Consider the following 19,040-nt stretch of genomic DNA (forward strand, 5'->3'; position numbering starts at 1 on the left):
TCCTAATATGACAACATTTTTTTTCTGTCTGGTAGCAATATTTTTTCACACATGTTCAGTAGCCAAGTCCTAATAACTATCTAAACACACACAAATCTAGTGGTAATGATGGCATCTTACTGTTATTCTGAAGAGGTGTTTTTCAAGGCTGGAAAAACAACTCGTAGGCTATGTTATTCTTTAAGTGTCGTTCCGAAAGACCAACCATATCATTTGACCAGTCGATACCTAAGAAAGACGAATCCACGTCACCCTCGAATTATTGACTATCGTACGTACGTACCTTTTTAACAAGGTCTAGGGAACACTGATTCATTTTATCAGCTCAAGAAATGTCTCGAATACTGACGTGTTGTGTAGGAATAGTTTCAGTCCAGTGGTGATCTCATACCGATCAGTGGAATAAATCTTTACATCTTTTATGAGAAAATAAGATTATTTCTATTGATATTTCTAAAGTATTAGATTGGGTCTATAATAAGGTTCTCTAATCGAAAATTCGAGTCGTGGTTAAAGATGGATCCTTGAGTTGGTGTTTTTTTAATACAGCTATTTAAAAAAAAGGTGAACATTGTGGTTAACCCTAAATATCTGAGGAACCACTTACGCTTAAGACTATTATATTATATATTAAAACACATTTTTTTCAAAAAATCGAAATAACGTCTTTTTAATAAATAAAAAAACTAAAAAAAATATTTTTCACGCTGAAATTCTTACGCATAGAAAATGATTTTATCTCTAAAACAATTATGTGCAGCGTTTTAACGTTTTTAGCATCTGATAAAATTTTGAGAAAATCGAATTGACAGTTTTTTTTAATAAAGTCTAAAAAACATTACTCATAGTTGAAAAAAATTGATTTTCGACTTTAATATCTTTTCAAAACTTTGAGCTACCTATTGACTTTAAACTTGTTTTGTCTTTTAAAAAATATGACATGCAGTTAAATTTAAAAAAAATCGCATTGATTTCAAACATGAAAAATATTGGCTTCAAACTAAATTTAGCTCATAAAAAATAATGTTTTCAACATTCGATAATTTTTTGAGAATAATCGAATTGACAGTTTTTTTTTCAAAAAATAAAAACCTTAAAAATGCATTACTAAAAGTTGGGAAACATTGATTTTCGACTCAAATATCTTTTCAAAAATTAAAAATATCTACGAAAATTAGTATGAAAATTTGGTAAAAATTGATGTTCGGTTCTCGATATCTTGTGAACAATAAAAGCTATTGATTTTAAATTAATTTCATTCTTCTTATTTGTATTTGCTTATTTAAAATATAAATCTTTTATAGGAAACTAAACTATTTAATAATATATAAATTGGTAATTTTTAAGAATAAATAACTTACAACTTTTTTAACAAAACATGAAAACATACAAACTAATTTAAGCAAGAACACGGACATACGGGATGGGAAGTTATTAGTGTGAGTCGCATCGCAGCCTCTTTTAATCTTCTTATCCACATTCCTGCTTCATTGGTACTCAGCTTTTAAAATTCGTTTTTATATTCATAACCCTGCTCTCTGGATGTGAATTTTCAACGGAAATAAATAGAAAGTTCATAAAAGTCTGACCTAGATAGAATCTTTAAATGGAGAATAAAAAAACGAGTGGAATTTATAAAATAAATTGGTTGGAGCATCAGTCCGTTGAGAACTAGGACGTTGTGACTTACAACTCTCAACCATTCCTCGACCGAGGGGACCTACAGTTTATAGGTCCAAACGGCTTATTTGAGAAAGCACTTTTTCATGACAACAGTTACTCTTGGAGACTTTGTTAATGCCTCGCAAGAGGCAGTACACGTGAAAAGACTTAAGATGGCACAGGCAGAGACCGGACCCAAGAGCTCTGGCATGACAGTCCAATGCACTAACCATCATGCCACGGGTACTACAAGTGTAACTCGTTCAAAACTCAATGATGATTGGTCGACAACTGCGTTAGGTTTTTCATCTGTCCTACTCCTCAGGTCTTTTTCCAAGCGCATGAAAAACGGCATTTGTCCAGCCTACTCCCATAAAAGGAGAATCTTCCTCACCCTCTTACTACCGACTAATTGCACTAACGTCCCTTCTTTCCAAGGTCATGGAAACGCTGATTAATTATCAGCTCAAGAAATATCTGAAAGATCGAAAACTTCTTAATGACCGGCAATACTGCTTTCGTAGCAATAGGTCCACTGGTGATCTCATGGTTCATCTCACCGAACAGTGGAGCAAATCTTCACATCATTTTGGAGAAAGTAAGATATTTGCACTTCATATTTCAAAAGCATTTGATAGAGTTTGGCATCAGGCTCTCTTATCGAAAATGCGTGCTTTCAGTTTTCATGAATCCCTGCTTCATTGGATTAGTAATTACCTTTCGGATAGTTCAAAACAAGTAGTATTGAATGGATTCAAGTCTGAAAACCATAAAATAAATGTTGGTGTGCCCCAGGGCTCTGTTTTATCTCCAACACTCTTTCTCATTTGTATTAATGATCTCCTGTCTGCAACATCTAATCAAATACATTGTTTCGCTGACGATAGTACTCTTAGCTTTTCATATTCGTTTTCAGACTTACATTCCTCTTCTTCGGATGTGGAACTGCAACGACAAAATATGATAAGCTCATTAAATTCGGACCTAAACAGCATTTTCAATGGGGATTAAAAAACAACGTGCAATTTAATGCTTCGAAAACCTAATGCTGTCTTGTATCGTTAAAGCGAGATATACCCCAATTGCCATTATCCATGGATGGCACTTGTATCTATGAGACTGAACACCTCCATATTCTCAGTATGTGCGTCACCAACCACCACTTGTGGAATGATCACATACGCGATGTCACCAAAAATGACGCAAGATTTTTGGGTTTCCTTAGGCATACGTCCAAAGTTTGAGCATAACTCCCACCTCTGGGCTGGTGCTCCTGAAACTTACTTAAGCCTCTTGGATAGTATTGAACGTAGAAGATTTGAATTGATAGGTGATAATATCATCATAAGCTTATCTACTTCGCTTGAACATTGTCGTAAGGTCTCTTGTCTGTGCCTTTTTAAGCGTTATGTTATAGGCTTATGCTCTAGTGAAATAGCCAGTTGCATTTCTACCCTAAACAGCTCAACCGTAATTCTCGCGCTTCTAGGAATGCTCATCAGTTTACCCTCGAGTTCAACTTCAGCCGTACTGTCAAATACAGAGATTCGTTATTTAGCCGTACTACGCGAACGTGGAATGCCTTACCACTTGTCTTTCAATATTCAAGAATTCAAAACCAATGTGCACCGACATTATCTTTTGAACATTTTCTCCTCTTCTTAGTGCTCACATTGTGCCTCTGCATAATAAGGGTAGTAATATCCCCTTGAGTGTGTGTTTATTATATAAAAAAAAACCATAATTGATTATGTTACAAAAGTCAACAACATAAGATTGATCTTTAACAACAGACTAACTTGTTATACCCACGTCGATAAAGTTGTGTTAAAGAATTATTCTTCGCTTAGAGGAAGCGTTATTAGATCAATTCACTTACTCAAACTAAATTAAAGTTGGTTTAGTAACTTGTTTAGAATATAATTATGTATAGGTAGGAGCTGTTTGCGGACCTGAAATCAAATTCGAATTAGATGTTGAAGGTAGCATTCAATGCCACTGCTCGATTTAATTTTAAAATGCGTAGATTTGTTCATGTCAAGTTTCAGACTCGTCCATTTTTAAGCTGTAATGTAACCTGGAAGCTTTCTTCAAGTATCGTTGTTGTTTCATACTATTCAATTTGGTTGATAACAAACTCCAAGTTTTCTATCTAATAGACCTTATTATTGTTTCTTAAGTCGTTTTATCTTATTCCTCCCGTCCTCCAATACCTACGTCTTTGACATCGTGCAGCCAATTTTTTTTTTTCATGTTATCATACTGTGGAATAATCTTCCTAGTTATATGAGGTCTAGAAACGAACACAGAAAGTTTTGAGATATTTGTTTCGAATATTTTTCAAACTCGAAATGAAGTACACCTTAAAATGAATATTATTTACCATCTTTATCAATATCCATGAGTGTTACTTGAATCAGGGAGACTGTAAATTTCAAATTTTCCGAATGTTTTTCTGCAACCACCTTTTATGGAAGGATCACATACGCGATTTAGCTAAAAAATGACACTAAATTTTTGTTCCTATGGAGATGCAAGAAGTTTTTCTCCCCTCTGATCTGCATGTCCAAAACGTGAGTAAAATTTCCATTTCTCGACTGGAACTCCTGCAACTTAATTAAGTCTTTTGGAACGTATTAAACCTAGTCATTCAAATGGATAAATCGTCGTTAAATCAATGACCTCACTTAACACAGCCGTAAAAATTCTTGTCTCAACCCTTTCATACAGTTAGTATTATGCTTTAAAGAAATAGGCAGTTGCATTAATCCCCTAAGAAATTCAACCGTAATACTTGCAATTGCGGGAATGGTATTGAGTATACCCTTGATCCCAACTTTTGTCGTACTGTCAAATACATAAATTCGTTCTTTAGCCGAACTATGCGAATGTGGAAATCTTTTCATACTCTGTCTTTTTCAGTTATTGTAATATTCATGTGCTCTGGCACCTTCTTTCAAACTCTGTCTATCATACAATTTTACAGACTCTGAATTGAAAGAGTGCATTAAAAATGAAGAAAATTATTTTAACAAAATTGCTTAAATCTTTGAGCTTTTTATATGGGGTACTTTTTATTTTTAGGTCTTTCATTCCTGATTGTCCCTATTAACATGCTCGTTATTCATTTTTTTATATAATGAAAAAGTCGAAACAATTGTGCCTAAAATCTTCTTAAGGTAGTTTCACACTTCCAATTTCTAAAAACAATGAAAAAAAAAATATATATAAATAATTTTATAACATTTACTTTAACTTCGAAACTCTCAGCTAAAGTAAATGGACCTACTTACTCCTATTAGAATGTATCCAACCAATGTTGACATTATTTTTTTGATTGTAAACACTTAACCAATTTAAAGCTAAAGAATAATACTCTAAAAGACTTTCAGCATTTAGTTTTGGATCTTCAGGTAAAATTGCTGCCAATACATCTTCGATAGGTTTTGACGAACCAAGTTTTATCATTTTCCTATAAACAATTGAAGTCATAAAAATACAATAAGAATTTCTTGCTTGTCTTACTTTAAGGCATCACCAGCCTCATTGCTTCCATAAAAGTCACATTTCTGCAAATGATCCTTCGGATATTTCCCACTTATCGAACACAATTTTGCATAGAATTGATAGCTCAATATTTCGGAATTGAATTTTCTGAAAATAGTTTACAATATTATACTGAATTGGAAATGTAAAAAGGTATGTTCTGTACTTCTACTCGTACCTTGATTGTATGTTTTCATTTAACCCCAAGTAGGGGAAATCAAAAGTGTTGTTAACACGATCACCTGGTGGCCCAACACCAACATATTTGTCCATGAGTTCCCAATAGTGCTTATTGAGTTCTGCCATTTCAACTTTTTCTTCAATAAGTCAGACATAACTTTAAACGGGTATGTTAAGCATAGTGTGAATGCTCTGTAATGAAGCAGGAATATAAATCTTCAAATCCACTAATATTGAAAGCTTCTAAGCTCACCAGCCTCATAAGTCTGTTCATTAAAAGTTCTTCGGTAAATTCAAAATCAGAAAGCAATCCAATATCAGTCAAATGCTTTGGAGTAGATGCTGATAAAATAACTGCCTCGCCAATAGCATACTCCATACCGTATGAATCAGAATAGTAAGCAGGTAGATTCGGTTTTTCAAGAGCAACGTGAATTTCAGCCAAGTAGCCATGTGCCTGCATGAATGTTCTAAAATCCATCTTATGACAATATTGCATATACACATTTGAAGATCCAGCTAATATAGTTGCCTTGCAATCGCCTTCATCTTCATCTGATTTCATTTTTAGTCTTGTACCCCAGTAGCTTTCTGGAATTGCTTCGAATCCCATTGATTCATAGAATTTGTTAGCCATTTTAAAGAGCTTCATTGTATCGTAGTTATGTTTGGTTAGAATTTCATTGTATTTTGGAAGATTTTTGTGGGTTAAATTTTCTTCAAGAACACTGCCATTGGTCCAAGCTTGAGCCAATACCTGTTGAAAAAGATGATCAGGAATGGGGCCGTTGGTACTGATAATAGAATCTCCGTATTTCTTATTCAATTGATGACGAATGAAACCGTGTAACTGCAAGTAAAATGGCTGAATCTGCATCATGACTGCATCCATTTGGGTCATATTGAAATCCTGCATCCAGAATTCATATGCGGTAATTCCTTTAAAGGAAAAACAGAAGTGTAGAAATTTAGTTCTGCCATTTCTTGGTCCAAATATCACTTTAAAGAAAACTCACCTGTCAAATTCGCAGCATCCCCAATACCATTTACCATTACCAAAAAATTATTCAGTGACCATTTCTGATTCTTCTTTCTCCATGCATTCCAATAGTATTTCAATTCTTGAGGATCGCTGCTTGTTTCGAAAATACTATGAATATCCGGGAAATAAGACAACTCAATAGTTTTATTTTCATAGCTAGGAATATCATCATCGGAAGCCATATTGTCCAAATTCATCATTGCAGTAAGTATTTCAAAAAATCGTTCCCCACCGAATAACAACATCTGCAGATTTTTTTAACTTTTTGAAAATGTAATTGAGTTCTTCGTCTTTGTATTTGGTTTTTGAAAGTTCCATTGCATTCCGAACAATATCAAGCATTAAATCCGATTTGCTTATGAGTGTATCGATTGCATTGAATAATTGCGACCAAACTTGGGTTTCCAATCCTAGTGTATTGGCAGCCATCGTGTCGTAGTAAGTGTACAGTTTCCTAGACGCATCTTCCACAAATCTTCTAGCTTCTTCCTCCTTCGGATCTAGTGATGGGAATGCAGTACAAATCTAAGAAAATGCATTACAGATCTTAAAAAGTTTGAATTTTCAGCATGCCGGAGCGAAATAATGTGCATTTTGTTTAACTCAATACCACTCAACCACCTGCTAGTCTACGCCACAACGTTAGCAGAATAAAAGAAAAACCTTACCGGAAATAAAAGTGTTACTAGGATAACCATCACCGAACAATGTTTACTTTCCATTTTTCAAGCTTAGTTCTTATTCAATTTTTTATTAAAAATTCAGTTGAATTATAAATAAATGCTATGCTCTTTTATAGAAGGTTTGAAAATAAATGTAAACAATATTTGGCGATAGTACAATGTCAGCTGCCCTGAATCAACCCCAGCTGATAGTGCAATCTCTTTTTTAGCATTTCTAGCGATTAAATGTTGATAAAAAGTCAGCATCGGAGCTTTTTGAATAAGGTGTTTAAATAAGTTGCATTAACTTGCTGTTGTTATAGAGGATAGACGACAGAAAATAGAAGGTACAAAATTGAATAGGATATAGAATATAGAATATCGAATATAGAATATAGAATATAGAATATAGAATATAGAATATAGAATACAGAATATAGAATATAGAATATAGAATATAGAATATAGAATATAGAATATAGAATATAGAATATAGAATATAGAATATAGAATATAGAATATAGAATATAGAATATAGAATATAGAATATAGAATATAGAATATAGAATATAGAATATAGAAAATAGAATATAGAATATAGAATGTAGAATATAGAATATAGAATATAGAATATAGAATATAGAATATAGAATATAGAATATAGAATATAGAATATATAGAATATAGAATATAGAATATAGAATATAGAATATAGAATATAGAATATAGAATATAGAATATAGAATATAGAATATAGAATATAGAATATAAAATATAGAATATAGAATATAGAATAAAGAATATAGAATATAGAATATAGAATAAAGAATATAGATAAAGTCATATCAATTTGTTCGTCAATTTTTCTGAAATAAGATATTTCTGAAAATATTTATGTACATTATGTTTATGATTTTGTTAGATACGCTTCTTTAAAAAAAAATTGGAGCAAATAACTTTGATACAACATTTGTTAACATATTTAAGTTTATTGATAGCTATTAAGTGCACACAAACATACTTCGGGCAACACAAACAGTTTTGTTTGTTCAAATAATGCTCAGGCCCTAAATAATTCAATTTAGTAGTAACATGGTTAGTTTTTACTTATTTAGATTTATTTTTTTATTATTATTCAATTATTCTTTGCGCGTATTTAAATTTGCTGAACAGAATTCAATCATCATCTTTTTCAATTTCAGGCAGCTTAACACTTTCAATCTCTAAAATAAAACAGAATACAAATTTGAATTAGTAAAATTATAACTTTTTGAAAGCTTTCATGGAACTTACTCTTATCCAAGTGATTCCATCCAATGTTAATTTTATTTTGGGGATTTTCTTTAGCTAACCAGACTATAATTGGTGAATAATACTCCTTTAGACTTTCACTATTTAATTTTGGATCTTCAGGTAAAATTGATGCCAATACATCTTCGATAGGTTTTGACGAACCAAGTTTTATCATTTTTCTATTAAAATGAAAAAAAAGTCATGAAGAAAGACATTCTGAGAAAATTATTCCTCCACACTCACTTTAGGGCATCACCAGCGTCTTTGCTCCCATAAAAGTCACAATTTTGCATACTATCCTTCGGATATTGACCAGCAATTGTACACAGTTTCTTATAGAACTGATAGCTCAAAACTTCCGAGTTGAATTTTCTGCATGATATTTAAAATGTAAGATATTGAAAAGGCGCCTTGAAATAGTTTAACATACCTCGCTTGTTCATTTGCATTCAACTCTAAGTAAAATTTGTAGGGGAAATCAAAAGTATTGTAGACACGATCATTTGGTGGACCAACACCAACATATTTATCCATGAGTTCCCAATAGTGCTTATTGAGTTCTGTCATTTCAACTTTTCCCTCAAATAAGTCAGCCATAATTTTTGTATGTACGAAGTACACTGGTATATTAAGCATTGTGTGGATGCTCTGAAGTGAAGTAATAAAATTTGAAACATATTTCAACCAAAAGTACTATTTAAGTAAACCAAGCTACAATACTTACCAGCCTCATAAGCCTGTTCATCAAGACTTCTTCAGTTAATTCAGGTTCAGAAATGAGTCCAATTTTAGCTAAATGTTTTGGCGTCGATGCTGATAGAATAACTGCTTCACCAACAGCATGTTCCAAATCATACGTATCAGTATAGTAAGCCGGAAGATGACTCTTTTCAAGGCCAAAGTGAAGTTCGGCCATGTATTCATGAGCCTGCATAAATGTTCTGAAATCCATTTTATGGCAATATTGCATAAAGACATTTGGAGTTTCAGCCAATATGAGTGCTTTACAATCACCCTCATCTTCAGCTGATTTCATCTTAAGTCTTGTACCCCAATAGCTTTCTGGCACAATTTCAAGTCCCATTGATTCATAAAAATTATTGGCAGTTTTAAAGAGTTTCATTGTATCGTAGTTATTTTTCGTTAGAATTTCATCGTATCTTGGAAGATCTTTATGTGGGAAATTTTCTTCAAGTACACTGCCATTGGTCCAAGTTTGAGCCAATACTTGTTGAAAAAGATGATCGGGAATAAGGCCTTTGGTATCGATAACAGAATCTCCGTATTTCTTATTCAATTGATGACGAATGAAACCGTGTAACTGCAAGTAAAACGGCTGTATCTGTGCCATGACTTCGTCCATCTGGGTCATATTGAAATCCTTCATCCAGAATTCATAAGCCGATATTCCTGAAATTTAAGAACAAACACATAAGAGTGTCTTAAAAGTGTATCCAAAAATGGTAAAAAACTTACTTTTTAGCAATACACTATCATGAATGTTGGATCAATCATCAATTTTAAATAGATTAACCAATTAAATGAAGTAAACTCACCTGTCAAATTAGCAGCATCCTTAATACTATTGACTAAAACGATAAAATTAGTTATCGCCCATTTATCATTTTTCTCCCTCCATGAATTCCAATAACATTTCATTTCTTCTGGATCATTGCTTGTTGCAAAAATATTCTGAATTTCAGGAAAATATGATAGTTCAATATTTTTATCTTTACAACTCGGAATATCCTTATCAGCTGCTAGATCTTCTAAATTACTTGTTGCTGCTAAGATTGAAAATAATCTATCACCTCCCAGAATAGCTTCATCTGCTGATAACTTTAATTTATTCAATATGTAATTGAGTTCTTCATCTTTGTATTTGGTTTCAGAAAATTTCGATGCATTGTTTACAATCTCAACTACTGCTTCTGATTTGGTTAAAAGCGTATCGATTGCCCTGAAGAATGTTGCAAGATCGTCTTGTTCTAAAGCCATTGTATCGGCTGCTAATTTATCATAGAATCCAAAGAGTTTCTTTGAGGCATCTTCAACAAATTGTCTTGCTTCTGCTTCATTTGAATCTAATGGAGCTCCATTGCAAATCTATGATGTATACAAAAACAGTGTTGCTTTCTAAACACTTTAGGATTAAAGAAACAAATCTTACCCCGAAAACTATAGATACGAGGACCATCAAAAAGCAAAACTTAAAATTCATTTTAGAGCTTTGTCCCAACTATTAAACAACTAAACTCGTTTCAAAATCAAGGCAAACTACTATAAAATGCAATTTTATAGATAAACATTAGAAAATACAAATTTTGATAATGCATTCTCACCTATAGCCTTTCACAACACTTGTTGATACTGTAATTTATTAAAGCTAGTAAAGGGTGATTTTTTACTAGCTATAGAAAAGTTAAAAAAAAACACATCGAATTTAATGTTTGAAGATTATTTCATGGAAATGTTGACCATTACTGCACCTCAAATGGTTCATCCGCTAACTTCAATTTTGATATACTCTTTCCAACATTTCGGCCGGTATCTCACGTATAAATGCTTTAATGTTGTTTTCCAATGCTTCAACTGAAGAAATCTAGACATGAGCTTTAACATAGTCTCACAAAAAATAGTCTATAAATAAATAAATAAATTGGGTGGCGCAACAGTCCGTTGGGAACCAGAGCCTAATGACTTACAACTCTGAACCATTCCTGTGTGCGAGTACTGTTGTCAGAAATAGACGTTAAATCGCACGATCTAGACGGCCAATTGACCGGTCCCGAACGTGAAATAAAATGTACCAAACTCGCCTCTCAATTTTGCGCGTGCTGTACCGTTTTGTTGAAACCAAATGTCATGCAAGTGAAGCTCTTGCATTTTGGGCAAAAAAAAGTTGGAAATCTCACGGTAGCGCCTACCATTCACAATTACTTTACGATTCACATCATCTTCAAAGAAGTACATTAATGCCACCAGCCCATAAAAGGCTTGACCTTTTTCTGGATGCATTGGGAGATCTTGCAATGCTTCTGGCTGATATTCACTCCAAAATCATCAATTCTGCTTATTTAAGTACCCATTGAGATAAAAATGAGCTTCGAAGCTGAACATAATTTTTCGAGTAAAAAAGTGGATTTCGGAAAACTTTCCAAGAGCCCATGCACCAAAACTTTTACGTTGCAGTAGGTCGTTCGGCTTCAATTCTTGCACCAACTGTATTTGAAAATGCATCACACCTAAATCCTTCCGCAATATTTTCCACGTTGTTGGGTAAAAAAGGGACAATCACTGCGAAAGAAAAAGAATCAGTAATTGATGGTCATCATTAACACTGGCCGATAAAGCCTGCGATATTTTCTTTAGTTCGCACTCTACGTAAGCGTGTTTGTATTTTAATGTCCAACAGTGTAAATTTGGTGCGAAATTTAGTCGCAATGGCCCGAAAATCCGCTTCAGTGGGTGGATTAAACTGGCCATAAAATGGAATGGCGCGTTATAAACTTTCTTAACAGCCTACGCATTTTGATAATAAAATTCAATAATTTGCAAGAGTTGTTCGTTTGTAAGACAATTCATGCTTAAAATAATGCAAAATAAACTGAAGATTTTTGACAAAGCACAAAACGTGCGTCACCTGTTTGTACCAGTGTTGCCAAAAAAAAAATAGCTAAAAAATCACCCTTTTTAAAAATCGAAGCCATCAGAGCTTATACTCGTGTACCTATACAGTGGGCGATTGAATTCGACTAACTCTAGGCTTATTAACTTCCCATAGGCAGTTATTGAAATCGGTCCGATTTTTCGAACTGAAAATTTTGACATTTCTCGGCGTTTAAAGGTCCCTAGATTCAAAATAAAAGATTTTAAGAGAAATGTACGCTCATACGTCAGTACGTTTGCAAAGCAATTTAAAAAAGGTGAAAATTTTGGTTAACCATAAATATCTCACGAACCAATAACGATTTTAAATTAAATTTTATATCATATATTGTAACGCGATATGAAAGAATTTCCTTTTTGGAAAAAATCGAATCTATAAATAAAAAAAAAAAACAAATATTTTTCACTTCGAATATTTTACGATCAAAAAATGACTTTATCTCCAAAACAATTTTGTGCAACGAAGAAGAATGTTTTTGACATCTGGTAACATTTAAAAAAAATCAAATTGACAGTTTTTTTATATAAAAACCTAACAAAAAAACATTACTAAAAGTTGTAAAAAATGATTTATGACTCAAATATCTTTTCAAAAATTTTGGCTTCAAACTAATTTTCTCTTACAAAAAATATTGTTAACAACATTCAGTTAAATGTGGAGAAAAATCGAATTTAAAGTTTTTTATAAAAAAAAAACTAAGAAAAGTAATACTAAAACTTGGTAAACATTTACTTTTGAATCAAATATCTTTTTAAAAATTAAAAAATATTGGCTTCAATTTAATTTTAATTGTTTAAATAAGATATACAAATTATTAAGAAATACTTCTATGATTGGTAAAAATTGGTTTTCGACTAAAAATTTTCTCAACAAAAACAGATTTTGAAATCAAAATATTGTTGGTAATTTTAAATTTTTTTAGAATAATTCAACTGACAACTTTTAAACAAATCTCGAAAACCTAAAAACCTTAATCAAGACAAATTGACAGACCAGATGGGAAGTTATCAGTTTGGGTAGCATCTCAGACTCTTTTATGGTCGGAAGAAAGCATGCCCGATGAATGGAACCTCAGTATTGTTTGCCCGATCCTGAAAAAAGGAGACCCCCTAAACTGCACCAACTATAGAGGAATCAGTCTACTTAACATCGCCTATAAAATCTTCTCTGCCGTAATATGTGAACGTCTGAAGTCCATCGTCAACAACCTGATCATTCCTTATCAGTGTGGTTTTAGACCAGGAAAGTCCGCAGTTGATCAAATATTCACATACGGCAGATCCTGGAAAAAACCCAAGAACACCAAATCGACACCCACCATCTTTTCATCGATTTCAAAGCCACATATGACAGCATGTACAGGGACGAGCTTTATGGAGCCATGTCTAGTTTTGGAATCCCTGCCAAACTCGTCTGTTTGGGACCATGGAGAATTCACGCTGCTCCATAAAGGTTGGAAATAACTTAAAAGAACCTTTCGATGTCAAAAAAGGTTTTAGACAAGGTGATGCGATGTCATATGATTTTTTGTGCACTATCTTTCAAAAGTCTGTCCAATCACTAGAATATGCTAATGACATTGACATAATCGGAACAACTCAGCGTGATGTCAATGGGGCTTTTGTGAGTATTAAGGCAGCGCTGAGATCAAACGCAGAATAACTCTTGCTAACCGCTGTTTCTTCGGACTAAGAAAGCAATTGAGTGGTAAAATCCTCTCTCGAGGGACCAAAGTGTTGCTATATAAGACCTTTCTTATCCCCGTCCTGCTATTCGGTGCAGAAGCATGGACTATGACAAAAGCGGATGAAAGCACTTTGGGTCGGTTCGAGAGAAAAGTTCTTTGTGTGATCTACTGTCCCGTATGTATCGAAGGGGAGTGGAGGAGAAGATGGAAGGACGAGCTGTACGGGCTGGAATCCGACGTAGACTTAGCCAGAAGGGTAAAAGTCCAACGACTATGATGGCTGGGTCACGTAGAGCGCATGGAAACTAATGCTCAGGCCCGGAAAGTCTTCGAATCCACACCCACAGGACAGCGCAGTAGAGGAAGACCGTGAATCAGGTGGCGCGCACAAGTCGATGGTGACCTCACCCAACTTGGCGCGCGAAACTGGAGACATCTAGCTAGGTACCGAGCTAGATGGAGAAGTTTGTTGGGTGGGGCCTTAGTTCACACAGGGCTGTAGTGCCACCTTAAGTAAGTAAGTGGCATTTACAGTCAAGAAGGTCTAGAAAATGCCTCCTTAGTTAACATAGAAGCAAAAGTTGTTTTATTTTTGTGTTTACAATTTTGAGCTTAAACTATTTATTCTGTGGAACTTTTTTAAGTCCCAGAAAGCCCTTTGCATCCATTTGACATTATCTATTTATTTATGGAAAAATTGATACCAATGTTGGTTGACATAAGAGAACATAAGTTGTAGATTTTTCTGCGTTGATGTTTTTGTAGTCATCAGCCCAGTATTGGATTTCATGTGAATTGGTATTTTCAAAAATTCAGTATTGCAGTTTTTGTTGGTAATTTGGAAACACAAATTGAATAAATTGTAATTGCCTTAATTGTAGTGTTAACATTTTTTAAGGCGTTATATTCGAAGACCTTTTTGGATTTAAAACTTACTTAAGGTTAGGTTAAAGTGGCTGTCCGTGATGGATTAGGACACACTTAGGGCAGTTTAATGGCCCATTGCGATCTTGAGGCTTCCTCTTAAGTTCAATGAAACTGATTATGTTAATATGATTGAGATCGTTAAAGAAAAATTCTCCTCGGTAATGTTTGCGTTTTTTAGCTAGAGTAGGGAATGTAGAGAGGAGGTGAAGAAATGTTTCCTCCTCTTACTTATGTCCACACGGCTTCTGCAAATGTCGTTTGAGGATACGTCTAGCCACTTGGCATGCTTTCCTATATTAGACACTAGCCGGTTATGACCCCGTAGTGTCCACATCTAGTGTAGGACGTTATTCCACCTGATGTTTGAATTCTTCATTACGTCCTGCATTAATAATAGTTTACATGTATCGATTGGTATACCAACATTGGTCAAAAGTGGTAGAATAGGTTTACTGTACCATTTCTGGCGAGTTCATTTTCTTTACAATTTCCTGGAATGTCTCTATAGCCCGGCCCCTAGCTCCTTTAGAGGTGATTGACAGTTATGGACGGTTAAAGAGTTTGTTAAGACAGAGTCGAAAGATTTGATAGCGGCCTTATCTGAAAAAGTGCAGTAATCAAATGTTGATATCACGTTTTCGACTTCTTTTATCGCCAAATGTTCCGCCTTGAACACCCTATAATGATTTGGATGGCGGAATGAGAGACTTGAATTCAGTCGTTCAGAGTATACACCTCCATCAATCACTTCATTTGTTTTTGATCCATCTGTCTAAAAGCGGGTTGACTCGTCTTCTAGGAATAAACTATCCTCCCAGAATTATTTGGAAGGTATAGAAATCTTGAATTTTCTGTCGAATTGCAGTTGGGGGATGGTGTAAGTATGTGTGCTTTGGAATTTATTCTAAGTAATTACAAATTGCGAAGTGGCCAATGTTGTTGTTAACCGACTGCGATGAAGATTTAAGGAGAATAGCAGAGCTTTCAGCTGTTTGTTTGCTAAGTACATCAAGAAAATTGGCAAGCTGAATGTAAGACTTTATTTAATTTGTCGTGGTTAATAGTCTTTTTTAAAGCAATCCACCACAGTGCCAAACCATACAATAAAATCGGTCAGATTAACCAATGTGAATTCGGGGGTTGTAAGCTCCATTTATTGACTTTTTTAACTCTTTCATGTATATTGCGTTTCCTATTAAGTTTTGTCTAAAGTATGACTCATGTACTTAGCCTCATCTGAGGACTTTATTTGAATGCTTTTAATATACTGAGGGTTAACATATGGAATTCTGTATTTAATCAAAAATAGGACTGAATCGGTCTTGTGTGGGTTGACACCCAGTCCACACCGATTAGCCCAAAGTATTAGTTCGTCTTAGGCATTATGTAAGAGTCCTTTCGGGGTTTTAAGATGCTTTCTTGAAACCGCTATATCAAAGTCATCTAGCAAAGGCAATCACTTTGAAACCCTTTGCATCCAAACCATTTAGAATTTTATTTACCAACAGGTTCCAGAGGAGATGGGAAATGACAGTACTCTGCGGTCTCCAATTGTTGAGTTAATTATTCTTCTAGTCAGCATTAAATTAATTAACTCCCCAAGCAAGCGTTCAAAAATGTTCGTGCAGATGTGACTGCAAATTTGTCCACGTTGTTTAAAAAAACTCTCTATGATGGAGAGAGTCTTCGACGGTGCGCACTAATGTGTATGTGTGTAACGTTGTTTCCACCGATTTGCCTTCACAGTAGGCATGTTGACACATATAGACAGAAGTCTTCTATATGAATACTTACTCTACAATGGATATAAGTTAATCTTTTAAGTTCTAAAGAAGGAACGATTATATACCACAGATTTTTGTTTATTTTTTTTTTATTTTATTCATTTAAATACTCCAAATATTAAGCTATTAAATAAATCACGAAACCCAAAAGAACAGAATTCAGTCATCATCATTTTTAACATCAGGTAATTTAACACTTCCTATCTCTAAAATAAAAGACAGAAATACATATCAATTAATTAATAAATTGATTGTACTAAAAAAATTCAGAAAACGTACTTTTATTTAAGTGGGTCCAGCCAAAGTGGACATTATTCTTCTGATTGGTTATTGTAAACCATGAGAGAGCTGGAGAATAATATTCCAATAGCCTTTCAGCATTTAGTTTTGGATCTTCAGGTAACATTACTGCCAATACTTCATGAATAGGCTTTGATGAACCAAGTTTTATCATTTTCCTATAAGCAAATAATGTCATAAGTACCTACACAAAAAAGTCTTCTTGTTTTACTTACTTTAAGGCATCACCAGCATCCTTGCTTCCGTAAAAGTCACAATTTTGCAAATTCTCCTTTGGATATTGCCCACTAATTGAACACAATTTCTCATAGAACTGATAACTCAATACTTCTGAGTTGAATTTTCTGAAAGAAATTTGAAATTTAACCACTTCAAAAAAGAAAGCGAAACCTATAGGATTCTGCAATACTAACCTTGCTTGTTCGTTTTCATTTAACTCCAAGTAAAATTTGAAGGGGAAATCGAAAGTGTTGTTCACACGATCACCTGGTGGCCCAACACCAACATATTTGTCCATGAGTTCCCAATAGTGTTTATTGAGTTCCGTCATTTCGACCTTTCCCTCAAATAAATTAGCCATCATTTTTGTATGCACATAGTATACAGGTATCTTAAGTATAGTGTGAATACTCTGAAATAAAACAAGGCGTCAAAAATAGCTCGTATTCAAAATATAAAGAAAAGGCTTTATCTCACCAGTCTCATAAGTCTGTTCATTAACACTTCTTCAGTAAAATCGAAGTCAGAAACTACTCCAATCTTACTTAAATGCTTTGGAGTCGATGCTGATAGAATTACTGCTTCACCAACAGCATAATCCAAATCGTACGAATCAGCGTAGTAAATCGGGTAATCGGGCTTTTCAAGAGCAAAATGAATCTGAGACATAAAACCATGGGCCTGCATGAATGTTCTGAAATCCATTTTATGACAATATTGCATGTAGACATTTGCCGTTGGTGCCAAAACTGTTGCCTTGCAATCACCTTCATCTTCATCTGATTTCATTTTAAGTCTGGTACCCCAATAGCTTTCTGGAATGGCTTCAAGTCCCATTGATTCGTAGAACTTGTCGGCCATTTTAAAGAGCTTCAGTGTATCGTAGTTATTTTTAGTGAGAATCTCATCGTATTTTGGAAGATCTTTGTGTGAGAAATGTTCATCAATTACACTGCCAGCTGTCCAAACCTGAGCCAATGCTTGTTGGAAAAGATGGTCGGGAATAAGGCCACTGTGACTAATAACAGACTCGCCGTATTTCTTATTTAATTGGTAACGAATGAAGGCATGCAGCTGACGGTAAGATGGCTCAATTTGAGTCATGACTGCATCCATTTGGGTCATATTGAAATCTTTCATCCAATATTCATAAGCCGATATTCCTGCAAAGGAATAGTTCGTTTGAAAAGTTGCGAATTTAAGGACCAAACGTCAAAAATGAAGAAACTCACCTGATAAATTGGCAGCATCTTTAATTCCATTCACCAAAACCAAAAAATTCCCCATTGCCCATTGGTCGTTTTTTGCCCTCCAGGCATTCCAATAGTATTCCATTTCTTCTGAATCGTTGCTTGTTGCGAAGATTCGTTGAATCTCAGGAAAATATGATAGTCCAATGCTTTCATTCTTATAACCATCAATATCCTTTTCAGAAGCTATGTCTTGTAAATTACCCATTGCTGTTAATACTTCCAAATATCTATCCCCTCCGAGAATAGATTCATCCGATGCGGTTTTTTGTAAATTTTTCAAAATGTATTTAAGTTCTTGATCTTTGAAATTATGGTTTTTAGCTAGAACCGATGCATTGGTAACAACTTCAAACATTACTTCAGATTTGCTTAAGAGTGTACTGAGGGCATTGAAGAAAGTCGTTATATCCTCGGTTTCCAATCCTAATGTGTCTGCAGCGAGTTTATCGTAGTAAGCAATAAGTTTCTTGGAAGCATCATCAGCGAATTTTCTAGCTTCTTCTTCATTTAAATTAAGTGCAGGGGCTGCATTTGCAATCTGGACAGAAAATTGAGGTTAAGTTTATAAAAAAAAAATAAAACACAAAAGTTGCTTAAAATTTGTCTTTTGTCATGTGTATTTCTATACACAAGACAAATCAATCTAAAATATTTATAAACTCAGTCTTACACTTAGTATAACAGCTCCAAGGATCACAACACAAAATAGTCTAGCTTTCATTTTAGAGCTTATAATCCCTAAAACAACTTATAGTTTACTTAACACCTAGACTAGAACTAAGAAATTTTTTAAAATGTGTGCCTTTTATGTTAAA

At 34.0% G+C, this 19,040-nt stretch overlaps 3 protein-coding genes across 3 annotated transcripts; all 3 read right to left on the minus strand.

Annotated features, from left to right (window-relative positions):
- Positions 1–4,703: 4,703 nt before the first annotated feature.
- LOC129941711 (angiotensin-converting enzyme-like) lies at positions 4,704–6,612 on the minus strand. Its single transcript, XM_056050413.1, has 7 exons — positions 6,432–6,612; positions 5,642–6,387; positions 5,554–5,580; positions 5,387–5,496; positions 5,188–5,316; positions 4,956–5,134; positions 4,704–4,862 (listed from the first exon to the last, which is right to left on the minus strand). Exons 1-7 carry the CDS (start codon positions 6,610–6,612, stop codon positions 4,837–4,839), a joined length of 1,398 nt encoding a protein of 465 aa, XP_055906388.1. The 3' UTR covers positions 4,704–4,836.
- On the minus strand, positions 6,410–7,341 carry LOC129941986 (uncharacterized). Its single transcript, XM_056050779.1, has 2 exons — positions 7,099–7,341; positions 6,410–6,955 (listed from the first exon to the last, which is right to left on the minus strand). The coding sequence occupies exons 1-2, from the start codon at positions 7,150–7,152 to the stop codon at positions 6,644–6,646; spliced, it is 366 nt and encodes a 121-aa protein (XP_055906754.1). The 5' UTR covers positions 7,153–7,341; the 3' UTR covers positions 6,410–6,643.
- Positions 7,342–8,190: 849 nt separating this feature from the next.
- On the minus strand, positions 8,191–19,040 carry LOC129941719 (angiotensin-converting enzyme-like). The gene is made up of 13 exons (XM_056050422.1): positions 18,896–19,040; positions 18,205–18,763; positions 17,450–18,135; positions 17,167–17,384; positions 16,969–17,097; positions 16,733–16,911; positions 16,634–16,659; positions 9,942–10,491; positions 9,110–9,795; positions 8,816–9,033; positions 8,629–8,757; positions 8,386–8,564; positions 8,191–8,315 (listed from the first exon to the last, which is right to left on the minus strand). The coding sequence occupies exons 1-13, from the start codon at positions 18,944–18,946 to the stop codon at positions 8,269–8,271; spliced, it is 3,657 nt and encodes a 1,218-aa protein (XP_055906397.1). The 5' UTR covers positions 18,947–19,040; the 3' UTR covers positions 8,191–8,268.

The sequence above is a fragment of the Eupeodes corollae genome, chromosome 1 (genome assembly GCF_945859685.1).
Source record: "Eupeodes corollae chromosome 1, idEupCoro1.1, whole genome shotgun sequence".
Classification (NCBI taxonomy): domain Eukaryota; kingdom Metazoa; phylum Arthropoda; class Insecta; order Diptera; family Syrphidae; genus Eupeodes; species Eupeodes corollae.

Coding starts and splice junctions, on each gene's coding strand:
- LOC129941711 (XM_056050413.1), bottom strand. CDS start 6,612: ATGGCTTCCGATGATGATATTCCTAGCTATGAAAATAAAACTATTGAG. Junction 6,388..6,431: donor TTTTTTGGTAATGGTAAATG/GTATTGGGGATG, acceptor TTTTCTTTAAAG/TGATATTTGGACCAAGAAAT. Junction 5,317..5,386: donor AATGAAAACATACAATCAAG/GTACGAGTAGAA, acceptor AACTATTTTCAG/AAAATTCAATTCCGAAATAT.
- LOC129941719 (XM_056050422.1), bottom strand. CDS start 18,946: ATGAAAGCTAGACTATTTTGTGTTGTGATCCTTGGAGCTGTTATACTA. Junction 16,660..16,732: donor CTGGACCCACTTAAATAAAA/GTACGTTTTCTG, acceptor CTTTTATTTTAG/AGATAGGAAGTGTTAAATTA. Junction 9,796..9,941: donor GGATGCTGCTAATTTGACAG/GTGAGTTTACTT, acceptor CTTAAATTTCAG/GAATATCGGCTTATGAATTC.
- LOC129941986 (XM_056050779.1), bottom strand. CDS start 7,152: ATGGAAAGTAAACATTGTTCGGTGATGGTTATCCTAGTAACACTTTTA. Junction 6,956..7,098: donor TAGTAACACTTTTATTTCCG/GTAAGGTTTTTC, acceptor GCATTTTCTTAG/ATTTGTACTGCATTCCCATC.